Raw genomic sequence first — 16,418 nt, forward strand, 5'->3', positions numbered from 1 at the left:
TACTGACCCAAGGAGATCCCTCAGCCTGCCCTTGCATGCCGTCTGCCCCGGCCCCTCACTCCCTCGTGTGCCCTGGGCTGTGCCCACTCCACACCCATCAGGATCTTTCCTGTCTGGGGGAGACCAGAAGGGGATCCCGGAGTTCAGGCGTAGCCACAAAAATGACACCAAATCAGAGAGGAAAGTGGTTGCTTACTGGTTGTTGTTTATTGTTGTTGTTGCAATGCATTTGTTTATTTATTATGATTATTCTATCAGTCTGTTGCCCCGTCCTGGGAAGAGCTGGTACCCAAGCACCTTGAAGGGACTTCACGCTGCACTCCCGCGCTTCTTCGTGGCAGGCCTGAAGACTTCTGCTTCTGCAGAGGAACAGCTGTCTGCGTGCCCGTTTCCAGGGCTCTGCTGCTGCTCTCTGTGCACCGCCATGCAGGGCCATGCTTCGTCTTCAAGCACCTCTTGGCAGCCTTCTCCGAGACACCCCATGGCCAGCGTGGCCTTCGCAGGGCTTCTCCTGTCGCCCGCTGCAGCAGCCCAGAGGAAGCCGAGTGCGCTCTTGCCCAGTGCTTGGGGCTCCGTGCAGAAGAGATGACACTTCTGCAGGAAAGGGGGGGAAGGGGAAGGGGAAGCGGAAGGGGAAGGAAAGGAGGGGGAGGGAAGGGGGGAGAGGCCATCTGCAGGCAATCCGGCATGATGGTAACGGGATGGCCTCTCCCCCCTATGCGTGGCGGCGGAGGCAGTGCCGGGAGTACGGAGCGGTCCGGGCGGTTCTGCGATGACGGTGGTGCTGTCTCGCTGGTGGGAGCCCTGGCACGATGGTGTTGTGCCACACCAGATGGGATGGAGGTGGATCCACCTCCATCGGCTCTTCCTCCTCCACGGGTGGATCCACCTCCATGGGCTCCACACCATCCGCCGCGGCCGCTCCGTCTCCACTGCTGCTCCACCGCCTCCACTTCTTTGCAGGCTCCATGAACCACTTGGACCCACGCAGGGGTGGGCAGCTGTCGCCCCAGGTTCTCTTCAGACCAACCATGGCTGGCATTCGCTAGAGATCCTGGGGGATCAGCAAGCGGGGGGCCAGGTGCAGGGGCTTTTATAGGCGCCAGGACAATGCAGGGGGGGCAGATGCCACTGTGACATCAGGAGGCCTCTGTGATGGCCGCAGTGATGGCGCCACGCCCCAGGCCCGACATGGCCGTGTTGGGAGGGGGCTTCTGAAAGAGGCCTGAAAGAGGCCCTGGGGTGGAAGGAGGAGGATGGTGAAGGGGGCTGGGGGCCCCTTTCCTGGGCCATTTTGCTTGCCAGAGAGACAGGCTGCCCCTTGGGCACCGCGACTGCCCTCTGCCTCCGCTCCTGCACCCTGAGTAGGATCCTTTTTCAGAGTAGCCGTCCTGCAGGCACACCAACTCTTCCCTTTGACATGTTTCATAGCTCCCTGATTGTAATATAAAGAACCCATCATCGTGCAGTGCAGTCACTGTAGCACTTGCTTTGGGCAGTAGCGAGGACCCCAGCGCCCAGGCTTCACTCCAGGTCTGAGATGCTCCTGATTTCCAGGGAGCTTTGCCTCTTCTCATGGCTTCTCCTGGGCCACAATCCACAAGCGAGTGAATCCAGTCCACGTGTTTCTGGGAAGGCAGTTCAGCACACTTCTGTGTTTATCCAAACCTTGCTAAGACTGACAGGCTTATTTTCTTAAATATCTCAGTACAAGTGCCCGCGGCTAACAGCCCACACATCGATTAGCAGCACACCAGCCACAATTAAGCTGAGGAAAACATCGTGTGTACAGTGCAGGGAACTTCAGGGCACTCAGCCTAGCAGAGGGAGTGAAGTTGGGAACTGGACTCTACAGATTTGAAAGAAATGTACAGTGTGGGAAGTGGCAGCTGGCTCAAGGAGAGGAATAGAGGTGAGACACCCCAAATGGGGGCAGAACCCCTGCCCTGTCGCTGTCAGGCAGAGGGAGGGGACCTGGGAGTTGAGGAGGAATGGAAACAGGTCCCTGCTTGACATGGCAGGCGATGCCCTCCCCTTCCGGCCCCACCTTCCCAGGTGCCCTTACGAAACAGGTTTGAGGCCCTGGAGCTCGACAGACCGGTGGGTGAGGAAGAGGTAGCAAGTGTACCCAGGAGGATGCCTAGGGCGAGGAGGTCGACTCCACGCCTCAGGACTGCCTCCACCAAGAAAAACAGAAGGGTGATCGTTGTGGGAGACTCTCTTCTTAGGGGAGCAGAGGGCCCTATTTGTCGGCCTGACCCTACCCGTAGGGAAGTCTGCTGCCTCCCTGGGGCCAGGGTCAGGGACGTTGCCAGGAAGCTTCCCAACCTGGTACGCCCCTCTGACTATTATTAGTTAGAAACTGGCTGGATAGCCGGGCCCAAAGAGTCGTGGTGAATGCAGTCAAATCCGGTTGGAGGCCGGTCACTAGTGGCATTCCCCAGGGCTCAATGCTGGGGCCGGTCCTCTTTAATATCTTCATCAATGATCTGGATGAGGGCATTGAGTGCACCCTCAGTAAGTTCTCAGATGACACCAAGTTAGGTGTGTGTGTCGATCTGCTTGAGGGTAGGAAGGCTCTGCAGGAGGATCTGGATAGGCTGCACCGATGGGCTGAGGTCAACAGCATGAAGTTTAACAAGGCCAAGTGCCGGGTCCTGCACCTGGGGCACAACAACCCCAAGAAGAGCTACAGGCTGGGAGATGAGTGGTTGGAGAGCTGCCAGGCAGAGAAGGACCTGGGAGTGATGGTGGACAGTCGGCTGAATATGAGCCAGCAGTGTGCTCAGGTGGCCAAGAAGGCCAACGGCATCCTGGCTTGTATCAGAAACAGTGTGACCAGCAGGGCTAGGGAGGTGATCGTCCCCCTGTACTCGGCTCTGGTGAGGCCGCACCTTGAGTACTGTGTTCAGTTTTGGGCCCCTCGCTACAAGAAGGACATCGAGGTGCTTGAGCGGGTCCAAAGAAGGGCGATGAAGCTGGTGAGGGGCCTGGAGAACAAGTCCTACGAGGAGCGGCTGAGGGAGCTGGGCTTGTTCAGCCTGGAGAAGAGGAGGCTCAGGGGCGACCTTATCGCTCTCTACAGATACCTCAAAGGAGGCTGTAGAGAGGTGGGGGTTGGCCTGTTCTCCCACGTGCCTGGTGACAGGAAAAGGGGGAATGGGCTAAAGTTGCACCAGGGGAGTTTTAGGTTGGATCTTAGGAAGAACTTCTTTACCGAAAGGGTTGTTAGACATTGGAACAGGCTGCCCAGGGAAGTGGTGGAGTCACCATCCCTGGAAGTCTTTAAAAGACGTTTAGATGTAGAGCTTAGGGATATGGTTTAGTGGGGACTGTTAGTGTTAGGTCAGAGGTTGGACTCGATGATCTTGAGGTCTCTTCCAACCTAGAAATTCTGTGATTCTGTGATACTGTGCATGAAGCCAAAAGTCAAAGCCTCCCGAGGAAGATGAGTGCAGGTAAAGTGATTCATGGCCTAATGAATTCCTAACCATAAAAACTCTCACAGATACCCTAAAAAATTACAGGAGACATGAATTTCATGAAGAATTACCTTTCAAGAGGCAGAGTTATAAAAATAAATTTTCTATCTGTCAAGATTTTCAAAATCTGCCCCCCTTTCCCATTCATCACAGCGGTATGACACTTTGCATGTGCTACAGAATTTATTTCTGTAATATTCATTAGAAGGAACAAAAATATTACAGCCAGAAAACTGAATTCTAAAGTAATTAACTACTGGGCTCCAGGTAAAACAGGGGAAAAATAAATCCTTCCTCATTGATTGCTCAGGGAAGGAAAAGAAAAGAGAGGAAAGCAGGGAACCAAGGAACAGGCAGGTTTTGCACCACCCACGTGGGCTGGAAGTGAGAAGAGGCAATGGTTGTACCATTCACAGGGCAGAGACACCATTTTTCAGATCAATTCTGGCCTCTTAAAAAAGGGGGGACAAAATAAACCTGGAAGTATTTCAAGAATTTGGACAGGCTTTGGCTATGCCAGACTGAGAAACCGAGGGTTCATTCACAGAAAGAGCTGCCTACGATGGCATTAATGACTACAACGTGGCTTGCAGTACCTTCCTGATCAGCATCAAGGTGGCGAGGGCAATGGGGACAGAGGAGGGGGGACAAGAACAAGGTATGAGACCTCTGAAAGCCAATCAAGCCAGTCTCCAGGTTAGTACAAGAATGCTGTGGCCTGCTAATAATAATAATAATAATAATAATAATAATATATATATATATATATATATATATATATATATTTAAAGCAGCTTTATTTGCATTGTGACGATGGCTGGCAGCTGGATTTGATAGTGTTGCGAATAATGCTGTTCATTTTTTATTTTTTATTTTTTGACATTCCACAGCAATCCCTTATTCTTTATCACCACTTTGGAGCAGGGAATACTCCAGCTATCAGTCATCACAAGTCTGACCACCACCTCCCTCAAGATACAAATAAAGTAAGAAAGGGAGTTTAAGACAAACTCGTTAATTAATAAAGAAAGGGTGGGGGGCACATGCCTGCCTTCATTAGGCAGTCACTGAGCTCCCAAGCAATCACAGTGCTGCAGGTGCTTTCCTGATTCTTCTGGTCCATAATGCAGCCAGTGTGGCAGCAAAATAATGGCCCATGCAGATAAGGAACAGGCAGGTTTGCTTTTGCAGCTCTCTACCCTCTTGGCATTACAGCCTTCCAGGTAAGTGCTCTGTGGCTGGGCAAGCTGTGTTTCAGCTGCTTGCTTGCTCCTTCTACAAGCAGGGAATTGAATGGCAGCAAAAGGTAGATTGAGGTGGGGCAAAGGCTCAGAGGTGTTGCTTGTGCCCATTGCAGAGGGACCCCCCCCCAGCGGCAGGCAGAAGGCGCTGCTGCAAGCGTTTTGCCTGGTAGCCTGGTGTGGAGGCAGTAAATGTAATGTGCCTGCTGGAAATAAAACAAAAAAGGGGGAATAGGCAGCTCTGTGCGCGGATCACAGCCCTGCAAGTGCACCGTGGGGTGGTCTGGTTTGGTTTTGATTATTCCCTGTGTAAGGCTCTTTGCTGCAGAGCACAGTAGGAGCAATCACCGTTGACCTGTGTTGTTACTAATTAATCCTTTTGCTTACACGCAGCAATGGGAGAAAGCAAGCAAATGCTGTGATCAATGCTCGTAATGAGGCTGCTTGCTATTCCCACACTGTGCCACAATTTTAAGGAAAAGTCTCTGCAGCGTGATGGTACCCACAGCAAGAAACTGATGTAGTAGGAAAATGTGCTGCTTTATGAGACAGTGCTTAGGCAATAGGGAGGTGGCTTGTCTTGCTCCAGCTTTTACAGGCCTCTCCGAGCCATTTCTGCTGTTGCTTGGATTGGTTTTGGATCTCTGCAGATCTGGGGGATGGCAGGTGATGTTCTCTTCTCACTTTTCCCCACCCTCTTTCCTCGAAGAACAGAGTTCCCAAAAGAACACTTCACTTGATCCAAAATTAAAAATCCTGCTAGGATAGCTGCAATACCCAAGGTACAGCTGATATGGGACACAGGGAGCTTTGTTCTTCCTACACCGAGGTGAAAGATGGGTACAAGGAGAGGTCGTACACCTGTAAACCTGACTTTTAACAAATCCCTTCGTGCAGTCTTCAGCAGTAAAGGCTTGCTGCGTTATATGACAAACACAGGCCTGCTCAAAGCCACACTAGGCCTGTTAGAGTGGTTTAGAAGGGGAAAACCGATTTGCATGAGTATTTCTAAATACTTATGCCATAAAATACAAGCAGCTTTCCTTCTCAAACTCACAGCCGGTGCTGGCAGGTTGTTATTACTGTGGTAATATGGTTGTGGTATGCTGTGGCATATCGTCCTTTGCTGGGGTTAACGTGGAGCACATGTGAGGAAGAAAATAGCTGGCACAGTGTTTTCGTGTATGTTTTGTGTCCCTTCACCTTCTGGAGTGTGTGGTGACCACTTAAAAAAGAAACAAAAAAGGGGGGGGGGGGGGGGGTGAAACCCAGTATTAAGGCACCCTGTTGCTGTAGTTGGGAGCCCCAAACCCCAAGCGACTGCTGGCTACGTGCAGCACCTAGCTGGACGCTTTTCCCTCACAGAGAGTTTTGCCTGAAATTTGGTGAAACCTTCATACAAAAGCAGCACCAGGCTGAAGGGGCTCAACTCCCACTCGGACAGGGCTGCCTCAGGGACATCGCCTCAGCCCCGGGAGCGCCTCAGGGCTGAGCATGGCTCCCGTCACGGCTCCGCCGCCGCCCAGCGGGTGTCGCTGCGGCACCGCCCGGGCTCTGCCGAGGGCCGGGGCCGTCCCCGGGCTCCGTGAGGGAGCCGTGAGGGGGCCGTGCGCGGCCGCGGTGTCCCCGCCGGTGCCGCTGGGCGCCCGCGCAGCGCCATTTCCCGGGAGACCGGGCGGCCCGCGCCGCTATGCCGGCGGGATAATGGCGGGGGCCAGCGGCGTGTCACCTCTTGTGTGCGCTTTGCAAAGGGGAGCCCAAGCGTGGCGAATGGGACACAGACCGCCATTGTGCCGGGGACACTTTAATAACCCACACCTACAATATCCAACCTGTTGTGCGCAGGGGGACGGCCCCGGGCCGCACAACCCGCCCGGGGGGCTGCGGGGGACGAGGCCGGGCAGGGAACGGGCTCGGGGCTTGGCGGCGTCGCCGGGCAGGAGCCCCCGCTGCCCTCCGGCCAGAAAAGTGTCGTCGCTTCCATGATTTTTCCCTTAAATCCTGCCGTTCTCACTTGTGCCCCTGGCAGGGCATCGAGGGGTGTGTGGCAACGCAAGGCTTTCGTTTGGCAAAGTATTCGGTGCTGCTGTGTGGTGCTGTGTTGGTGGTGCTCGTGCCTTCCCTCCCTCCACAGCCATACATTATATACGTACATACATACACAGCCTCGCACTATACATTTCTGTGACCTCTATACAGTTTGCTACGTGGGCTGCAAGCTCTCTGCAGCTAGCCCAGTGGAAACTGGGGGCAACTGGTGACAGCTCGCAGGTGCCTGGTCCCAGCAGCCTGCCCTTGACATGGGCCTTGCATCCCACAGATGGGACACCGGGTAGTCCTCTCCCCGTGGGAGCTCCTAAACCTTGTACCAAGCTGAAAACACCCTGGGAATAACAGTGCCTATGAACCACGTCTTTCTCCAGCTTCAGGGCAAACAGAACTGCAAGGCCAGGCTATGCCAGAGGGACAGGTCTTGCCACAGAGAGGCTTTTAGTGAGCCTGCTGGCACAGGAGAACTGCTTTGCACGAGCTCCAGGACTGTCACCGAGCGTCTCTGTCTCTGAACACGAGTGGTGAGACCATCCAGGGCACGTATTGCAAGCAACACTCTACCGAGGTGGTCAGTTGTCAGCTTGGACACGTCGTGGAAAAGAACTAGTACAATTAGTATCCTAGTTCTACTTTATTAACAAGTGTTTAAAAACTCTTAAGACTCAAGGAATGCTAATTTAAGAGACAGTAGGAAGATGAAGGCGTCATTCAGAGGGGCTGGTTTTCACAGCCATCCCCACCAGTGGCTTCTGAACACTGAGTTGGAGCTGCACAGTGCTGGAAACTTTTTCCTGGACACCTCTTTGCTGTCAGGGATTAACAGAATTGGCTGAGGACCTCCTGTGGATGGAGAGGTGGGTTCTTCTTGGCTGACAAGTGTTTCCTTTTTGTGGGGAAGTACTCTGTAATCTGGGGGACTGATGTAAATGTTGATCAGCACCCCATGCATCTGTCCACTTGTTTTTTGTCGTTTAGAGGGACTGCTATCACTGATAGAAACGGGAACTGACCAGATGTAATTTGAAGGGGATATGTTGTCTCTGTGGATGTTGAGTGGATGGGTGGGAGGGTGGATGGATGGGTGGATGTTAATTCTTGTATTTTAAACCAGATGGAAGTGTTGTTCTTATACTAAAACTTGATGGCAGTGATCATTTTCTTGGTTAAGGGATTTAGTAAAGTGTATTAAGTAGCAGCATGCTAAACAGCAGTTGCTTTTAAAACACTTTCTACTTGCAGTGTCTTAAGCAGGAGACAGTTCTTTTGTTGTTGCTCATTTCGGGTGACTGGGACATGGACTTGTGGGTAGCGTGTGTGAGTACATGCAGGCCCAGCAAAGTTCTTGCTGCCGCAGAGGGCAAGCAAACTAAATCTGAAATAAAATCACTATTAAAGGTGTGAGGAAATGAAGTTATAAAAAGTTAAATCAATTTATGCAGAGGTATAAAGCCTGTGACATGAACATGTCCCTTGGGCCTGATACTCATGCTCTTATTGCATTAAAGCATTTTCTCATCGCAACAAAAACCTTCCAATGCTGTGCAAGGTACACTTTTTCTGAAGCTGTTCACTCTTCTTCCCCCAGCACTTAGTTCTGGTGCGTACTCTGTAATGCAGACCCTAATCCAGGAGCTACCGGATGGTCTCCACCTGTTGCTGGGTCTCTGGGTTGCAGTTTCCATGCCACAACGTGTTTAAAACAGTGACTGAAAGAAAATCATTAGTGATACTTCCATGAATAGAAAGCAGTTTATTTTAAAAATATTAGCATAAATTAAATTCTCAGCAACAGTTAGAGCATCTTAAATAAAAGGGCGAAGCGTACACAGGTATAAATTCTCCAGGTAAGATTTCCAAATATATGATGAAGCTGAATTAATTGTGCTGCACAGTAGCCCCAGGGGGTAGGCAAGTGGTGCTGAACGATGCTCTGCACGTCTCTTGGGGGCAGGTTAGGCCCCGAGTGTGGTTCTGCCCCAGATCTTTACAGGGGCAAATGTCACCAGGAAGCAGGAATTACTTTTGTGGGTGCTCACCTACTCAAAGCGGGTGACATTTTGCAGTGATCCACTGAGGAAGGTTGCTTTGCAGACCTGGGGCATGTCTGTGTTGGTGGCAGCGTGGTCCTCGTTACCCATGGGTGAAAAGCGAGTGGAAAAGGGCAGGTTTCACACGTGTTGGAGGCTGCGGTGATGGGCTGAGTAACTGGGCTTTTGCATTCCTCACAGTCATCGCTTCTGATTCATATTTAAAACACTTCTGAAAGTAAAAGTACCGTGTGCTGATCATAGTGGGAGTCTTTGGAGGGACTTCTTGCACCTTGATCTGCTTTAAGCTCACGTGTTCAGAATAATGTGACAATTAACACTTTGTTGGGTGACTGTTCCAATGATGCAGCAGGTGAGGCCAAAAGCCAGGTTCTGCTGGCTTTTTTGAAGGGAAAGGAGGAGAAAGTGGGGCAAGGCAGGAACCAGATACTTCCTAATCTGCGGCGGTGCCTGCCGAGCAGCCCGCTGATCCTGAAACGTGATTGAATGAGTAATTAGACCGTTGGGTACAATTAAGCCGAGGGCTGACCCATGCGCTTTGTGTGCTTTGAAAGTGTCTCTGCCTGTAATGATAGAGGAGGCTTTTTTTGCAAGTTTCTCCCCCCTCTCCTTTTTGTAACCTGTTTTTCTGTGCCTGACCCCACGTTGCTGCCTGAACCAGCCTGGGGGGGGAGGAGGGAAGTTTGCATGAAGACGGGGAGATCCGTCCGGTTGGCTTTCCCTTGGAGGGTTTTTCTGGGAGGCTCCCCACATCGCTGCTATTGTGGGGCCGGCGTTTTGGGGCCGGTGCGCTGGGTTTCCGCCTCCCGTCAGGTCCCCGTGGCGGCAGGGCGTGCCTCGCCCCGCTTCAAAAGAAACAACTCCTACAAAAGGAGAGGGGAAAAAAAAAAAAAAAGAAAAAAAGAAACTCAAGTAGGCTCGAACATACAAAGAGAGGGGGAAAAAGAGCGAGAGAAAAGCGCCGCATACACAATGAGCCCCCGCCGCCCCCTCACCGCTCACTTTTACCTCAGCCCCGGCCCCGCCGCGCTCCGTGAGGCTCCGTCAGGCGCCGCGCGTGCCGCTCCCCCCTCCCCTCCCACCCCTCCCTCCCCTCCCCGCCCGCCCCTCCCCGCCCCGCGCCATTGGCCGCCCCGCCACGCGACCGGCGCGAGGGCGGGCGCGAGGGCCGGGGCGCGCGGGGGCCGTGCGCGGGACGGGACCCCGGCGCGTGCCGCCGCCGCCGCCTTAAAGGGGGGCGCGGCGCGCGGCCGACACCGGAGACGGGCGGGCGGGCGGGCGGGCGAGCGGGAGGGAGGGCGCCACGCGCGCGCTGCCAACCGCTCGCTGTCGTCGTCCCCCCTCCACCCCACACACACCACACACCCGCACCCACCCCGCATGGGTTCGCGCTGAGGCGGCGTCGCCATGAGCCTGCCGCGGGCCGCCGAGTGGGCTGAAGGCGGCCGGGACACGGTGTCGGTGTCGGTGGAGCCGCTGCTGGGGCTGGGAGCGGGGCTGGAGCCGCCCGGCTGCGGCTTCGCCCCCGGCTGGCTGGGCGTGTGCTGCGCCGCCCGCCTGGCCGCCTCGCCGCGCTGCCCGCGGGGCGACGACGACGAGGAGGAGGACGAGGACGAGGAGGCGGCGGCGGTGGTGGCGGCGGGGCGGCCGCGGGGAGCCGCAGCCACAGCGGGGCTGGAGGGCAGCGGCCCCGGCGGGGCGCGGGGGGCGGCGGGCGGCGGCAGGGCGCGGGGTGGCGGAGGCGGAGGTGGAGGTGCAGGGGGTGGAGGTGGCGGTGCCCGGCCGCAGGTGAGCGGCGTGCAGAAGCAGCGGCGGCTGGCGGCCAACGCGCGGGAGCGGCGGCGGATGCACGGGCTGAACCACGCCTTCGACCAGCTGCGCAATGTCATCCCCTCCTTCAACAACGACAAGAAGCTCTCCAAGTACGAGACGCTGCAGATGGCGCAGATCTACATCAGCGCCCTGGCCGAGCTGCTGCACGGCCCCGCCGCGGCCGCCACGGCCACAGCCGCTGCTGCGGAGCCGCCGCCGGGCAAAGCCGAGCCCCGCGGGGCCCCCTTCGAGCCGCCCTGCGCCGCGGACGGGGCCGCGCTGCCGGGGCCGCCGCCGGCCGGGCCGCCCCCCCTCGGGCACGGGCACGGCAGGACTCGCTTCCCCCCGCCGCCGGCCGCGGGGGGCTTCCCGGTGCCGCTGGACCCGCTGCGCTTCCCGTCCTTCCCGGAGGGCGCCCTGCTGGGACCCAAAGCGCCGTCGCCCGCGCTCCTCGTGCCGCAGCCCGGCCACCACCAGCAGCACCCGCAGCACCAGCACCAGCAGCAGCAGGAGCGGAGCAAGGCGTCGCCGCGCTCCCACCGCAGCGACGGGGAGTTCTCGCCCCGCTCGCACTACAGTGACTCGGACGAGGCCAGCTAGGGCGCTGCCGCCCGCCCCAGCACGGACTTGGCCGCCGGCGGCCCCTCGGGGCGCCCCGGGAAGGGCTCCTCTTGGGCGGCTCAGCCGCCCCGTCCGCGTTTGTACCTTCCTCCCGATGCGTAGCTGCCGCCCGTAGAGCTCCCCGTGCCCAGAAGCCGCCGCCGGCCCCTCCCGCAGCGACCCCCGGCACCCCGCATGCGGGCCCGTCCCGCGCTGAGCGGGGGCAGGCGGCTTCCCCTGCCCGCCGTCGGGGGGATCCCGGCGCAAGCACTTTAATCCTGCGGCTGCCAGGGGACAGCTCCGGCCGGCCGCTGCGCCCCAGCGCGCTCGCCGAGAAACGAAAAACGGTCCTGTCGTGTCAAACTCCCGTGCCCCGTTTTATTTTGCTTTTTTGTGGTATTAGGAAACTTATTTATTACGGAGTGTTTGCTACTGTTTCTGCCTTTTTTGTTTTTTGGTTTTGTTTTTTAACAAAACTTTTCTACGACGAGAATCGTTTATTTTAATTTTAGCCCAGCCAGCTGCCATTGTTTTATGTATTATTATTATTTTTTCGAGATCAAATAAATAAATGAAAAAAAAAAAAAAACAAACGAACAAAAACACAAACCGAAGAGATGTTGGGTTACCTCCCCTCCCCGGCCAAGCCTCCCCACCAAAAAACACGGGGGGGTCCCCGGAGCCGCGGGCAGGGAAACCGGGGGGGCTCGGGGCGGGGGAGCGGGGCTCGCTGCCGGATTTTGGGGAGAGGGGAGCCGAGCCGAGCCGAGCCGAGCCGGTCCCTGCAGGTGCCAGCGCCGCGCACCTGCCCCGCGATAACCCCGAGCCGGGCGGGCGGGCGGGGGCCGGTCCCGCCGGGTGAAAAGTTCAGCCCCGGGGTCACCTCCCTCCCGAACTGTCCCTTCCTTCCCTCCCGGCCCGCCGGGAAAGTTTGGGGGGTTTTAGCCCGTTTTGCGCTAGTTCGGGTTCGTTTCGTTTCCCAGCGAGCCGGGGGCGCAATTTGGGGAGCGCAGAGGGGTCGGGACGGGGCCCCCCCGCCGCCCGCAGCGGGTCCCTCTCGCCCTGGCCGCTGAGCGCAGTGGGTCCTCGCGGCCACGGCGGAGCTTTCGTTGTCTGAGGGTCTTTTTTTTTATCTTTCCTTTTTTTTTTTTTTTTTTTAACACTTCTTTGAAAGAGATACCCGGCCGCATTTCCATTTTCAGGTTCAGCCATAGAGTTTGCATAACAACCGCTTGGCAGCCCCCCAGCCCCCCACCCCTCACTCCGTTAACAAGCTGTAACGTATAGCTGCAGGTTGCTATAATCTCATTAATATTTTGGAAACTTGAATATTGAGTATTTCAGGCTGCTCATTCCCCATATGCCAGGCCACTCCCGCTATGCTGGCTGGTTCCTTTCTCTCCATTATTAGCAATTAGCTTCTACCTTCCAAAGTCGGATCCAAGTATCCAAGATACTAGCGAAGGAATCAACTATGTGTTGCAAGCTAAGCATGCTTAATATCTCCCAAACAAACAAAGAGACAACATTTCTTTAAGTAATGAAGATGGATAAATCGCTTTATTGAGCCCGCGACAGTGTTTGTTTTGCACGGACGAGCGCAAAGTTTGGAACAAGAGCGGGGACGCGCACCGGCCCCGCCTGGCCCTGGCTTTGTGGGGTTTTAGAGCTTCTTTTTTTTTTTTTTTTTTAGGGGCTTTTCTTTGAAAACAGCGCACTACCCGAGCGTTAAATTTTGGCTGCACACTCCGTATCCTCCGGGGGAGGCGGTCTCCTTTGTGCGTGAGCCCGTGTCCCGCCGGACACGCGTGGGGGGCAGCGGGGGCCGTGTCCCCGTCCCCCTCCCACGGCGGCGGTGGTGGTGGTGGGGGGGGGACACATTGGGGACAGGGGACGAGCAGGGGGGGTCCCCATTCGCAGCGCGGTGCCTGCAGCTCCTCGCTGCCTTTTCGCAGCGAGCCGGCTGCTGTTTGCTCAACCTCTGGCCCCCGGGGAGGGGAAAGGGGAAAGGGGGGGGGCAGCGTTTCTTAATTAGAGCGGGGCGGACAATGCGAAGGGGCGGACAAGTCTGGGGGGGGGGGGCTGTAAGGAGGAGGAGGGGGGGGGGAATTTGGGCTGGCCGCTGTCCCGGCCGCGGTGCGCCGTGTCTGGAGCGGAGCACGCGTTGTCAGCTGGTGAGCGCCGCGGCTTTTCAGGCGGCCCCCCAGGGGGCTGCGCACCCGCGGGGAGCTCCGCCGTGGGCCCCCCCTTCGTCTGCCGACCCCCCCCCAACCCTGGCCGAGCAACAACAGCCAGCATTCACGCCCCCCCGCCCCGCTCCCCCATCGCCCCGACAGCAGCACGGTGGCGGCCGGCAGCAGCAGCACGCCGGGGCACGGCCGGGCACACCCGGGGGGGGCCGCAGCCGATGGAAAGGGGGAAGAAGGGGGGAAAAAAGGGACGGGGGGGATCACACACGCGTGGGGATCCCCCTCCGGGGATGCTCGGGTCTTGCACCTGCTGCAAAGCCGCCGGGTCGCTGCCGTCCCCCCGCAGGAATGTCACCCGCTGGTGGCCCCCCCCCCGGGGCCAGCAAAGCCCCTGCCACCCTTCCCTATCGCGGCACCCCCGTGCTGGCCCCGCTGCGGGGCTGGGGGCTGCCGGCGGAAAGCCCCCTCTATACACACGTTGGGGACTCGTTTGTCTGGGGTGGGGGGGAGCCCCCCAAAAGTCCTCCTGCAGAGCTGCGGCACCCCCGGGGAGCCGAGGGCGTGCGGCAGCGGCTGCGACGAGCGCGGTTCCTGGGGTTTTGGCCACTTCCAGGCTCCCCAAGCGCTATCAGAAGGCAGGGATGCTTTCGGGAGCCCAGCCAGGACGTGTCACGGGCTTTCTGCCCTCCCCGTGCAGCAGCCGGGACGGGATGGGGCTGCCTCCCCTGATCTCCCCCCAGCCCCTCCTGCAGCGCCCCGGCTCGTTTTCGCCCCCCGCTCGGTGTCACCGGGGGTGTTTGTGTCCCCTCTGCCAGGGAGCGCGAGGTTTGGGGCTGGGGGGGCAAATCCCTGCTGCTGGAAGAGATTTTGCATTTCATCCCCCATTTCGTTCCTCATTCTTTCCTTTCCTTTCCTTTCCTTTCCTTTCCTTTCCTTTCCTTTCCTTTCCTTTCCTTTCCTTTCCTTTCCTTTCCTTTCCTTTCCTTTCCTTTCCTTTCCTTTCCTTTCCTTTCCTTTCCTTTCCTTTCCTTTCCTTTCCTTTCCTTTCCTTTCCTTTCCTTTCCTTTCCTTTCCTCTTCCCCTTTTCCTTTCCTTTCCTCTTCCCCTTTCCCTTTCCTTTTTCTTTTCCCTTTCCATTTCCCTTTTCTTTTCCCCTTCCCTTTTCTTTTCCCTTTTCTTTTCCCTTTTTGTTTCCCTTTTTCTTTTTCTTTCCCTTTTCCCTTTCCTTTTTCCTTTTTCTTTTTCTTTTTTCCTTTTCTTTTTCCTTTTCTTTTTCTTCCTTTCCCTTTTTCCTTTATTATTATTTCATTTTTTCCTTCTTCCCCCGGCTCTCCCCTCTCCTTATTCCCTCCTCATTTCCCCTCCATCCCCTTCCTCTCCTCCTTCCCCCCCTTTTGCCCCCCTCTCCCCCTGCCCCTCAGCGAAGCGCGCTCCCGCCGGGGTGCCCGGGACAGCGGCGGGCGGCGGCGCGCACCCGCCGCGGGCGAGCGGGGCTGCTGCACTTTTATGGGGCGGTTAATCAACTGCACATCAGCGAGACAGCGCATCAGCCCATCTGCTTGATATATATTCAGGAGGGCTCCAGCCCTTTTGAAGTCTAATTTCTTCCCCGGGAGAACGCGCCGGGTAATTTACCATCATTTCATACGCCTCGCGGCCGCCGGGTTAACCCTTTCCCCAAGCGCTGCCTCCCGAGCGGTTGGGTTTCGTGCCACGAGCTTGTCAAAGTGTCCCTTTAATGACAGGGGGGCTCGCCGAAATCACAGCCCGCAGCCCACCGGCACCGTACCCCAGGTTAGGAGGGGAGGGGGCTTAAAGAACCTCTTGGGGACAAGCAGCCCCCCCGGACCCGCCGGGGTCAGCGCGTCTCGTTTCATCTCCAACCACCCATATCTGCTTTTATGTGTGGGTTTTTTTTTTAGGATCTCTGGCGTTCGTTTTTGTTCCCTTGGTTGATTTTTTTTTTTCTTTTTTTTTGGTGGTGGGTTTGTCCCTACGCGATGCTCCGCGGCACAGCTGGAGGATCCCGGGCTGTACGAGGGGCAGAGACCCGGCGGAGGGCAGGGATTGCTCCCGAAATTTTGGGAACTTCCCTTCTCCTGCCTCTTTTCTCGGGGGCTCCCCCGGTGGATGCTCCTGCGGCATCCTGCAGCCTTTCCCCGCTCCACGCCCCTCTCAGGTGCGCGCTTTGAAACGAGCCCGGGACGGTTTTAGCGGCATCACCTGCTCCCCATAAAGAAATAAAAAAATAAATAATAGGAAATAATAACGCTCGGACAGAAACGAGAACCCGGCTTATCTACAGTCAATATTTTGCCGGGGCCCGGTGGCTGCCGGCTGCGGGGCGGGATGCGCGCAGGATCCGGCCCCGACCCCCCCCTTTCCTCCCCGTGCGGCTCCGGGGCTGCCCCGCTTCTGGCCGGGAGCAGAGAAAGGAGGAGGCAGGGCTGCTCCTCCGGCAGCCCCGTGTCCCGCCTGCCGCTGCCATCCTCCTCCCAAGTCTGCTTTTTGCAAGTTGGGAGCGGGCACCGGGCTCTTTGGGAAAGCGGCACGGGAAAAAGGCAGCGGGCAGGGGGCTAAATGCTTCCGTATCGCTGCTTGTCCTTGGAGTTCAGCTGCTGTTGGGAAAAGTTTCTCTTTGGTTTGTGTTTTGTTTTTACCTGCCTGCTCTTTTTGACTTTTCCCCTACCGGTACTAATGCTGAACTAAGTCCCAGTGATACACGAAGCTCCCTCAAAATGCTGGCAAGACGATTTTTGGATAACTCCCACACCTACGCGCTTAACCCTACAGCGATGGCACAGCTGAGAGCCTGCCCGAGGTTTTGCTCAGTGTCCCCGTCTGTGCAGTTCTCAGCCCCACAGCTGCTCCCCGTGTCCTGGGGAGGTGCTGTCCTGTCCGTGACAAGGGACATGAGGCCCGGCAGCATTAAGTGACTTGGAGCATAGGTTGTGTGCCTCCTCATGCTTCTTGCACTGTGCACTTTTTTTCCAG

The 16,418-nt window shown here is 56.8% G+C and overlaps 1 protein-coding gene and 1 long non-coding RNA gene across 2 annotated transcripts; one reads left to right on the forward strand and one right to left on the reverse strand.

Moving 5' to 3' along the window:
• Positions 1-9,191: 9,191 nt before the first annotated feature.
• On the reverse strand, positions 9,192-9,931 carry LOC137856396 (uncharacterized). The gene is made up of 3 exons (XR_011096422.1): positions 9,832-9,931; positions 9,444-9,686; positions 9,192-9,294 (listed from the first exon to the last, which is right to left on the reverse strand). It is a non-coding gene; the product is annotated as an uncharacterized lncRNA (long non-coding RNA).
• Positions 9,932-10,125: 194 nt separating this feature from the next.
• On the forward strand, positions 10,126-11,856 carry ATOH1 (atonal bHLH transcription factor 1). Its single transcript, XM_068681718.1, has one exon. It carries the CDS (start codon positions 10,231-10,233, stop codon positions 11,233-11,235), a length of 1,005 nt encoding a protein of 334 aa, XP_068537819.1. The 5' UTR covers positions 10,126-10,230; the 3' UTR covers positions 11,236-11,856.
• Positions 11,857-16,418: the final 4,562 nt, after the last annotated feature.

Source organism: Anas acuta, chromosome 4 (assembly GCF_963932015.1).
Source record: "Anas acuta chromosome 4, bAnaAcu1.1, whole genome shotgun sequence".
Taxonomy (NCBI): domain Eukaryota; kingdom Metazoa; phylum Chordata; class Aves; order Anseriformes; family Anatidae; genus Anas; species Anas acuta.

Bases quoted from the DNA above. Each gene is read 5' to 3' on its own strand.
- ATOH1 (XM_068681718.1), top strand. From the start codon at position 10,231: ATGAGCCTGCCGCGGGCCGCCGAGTGGGCTGAAGGCGGCCGGGACACG.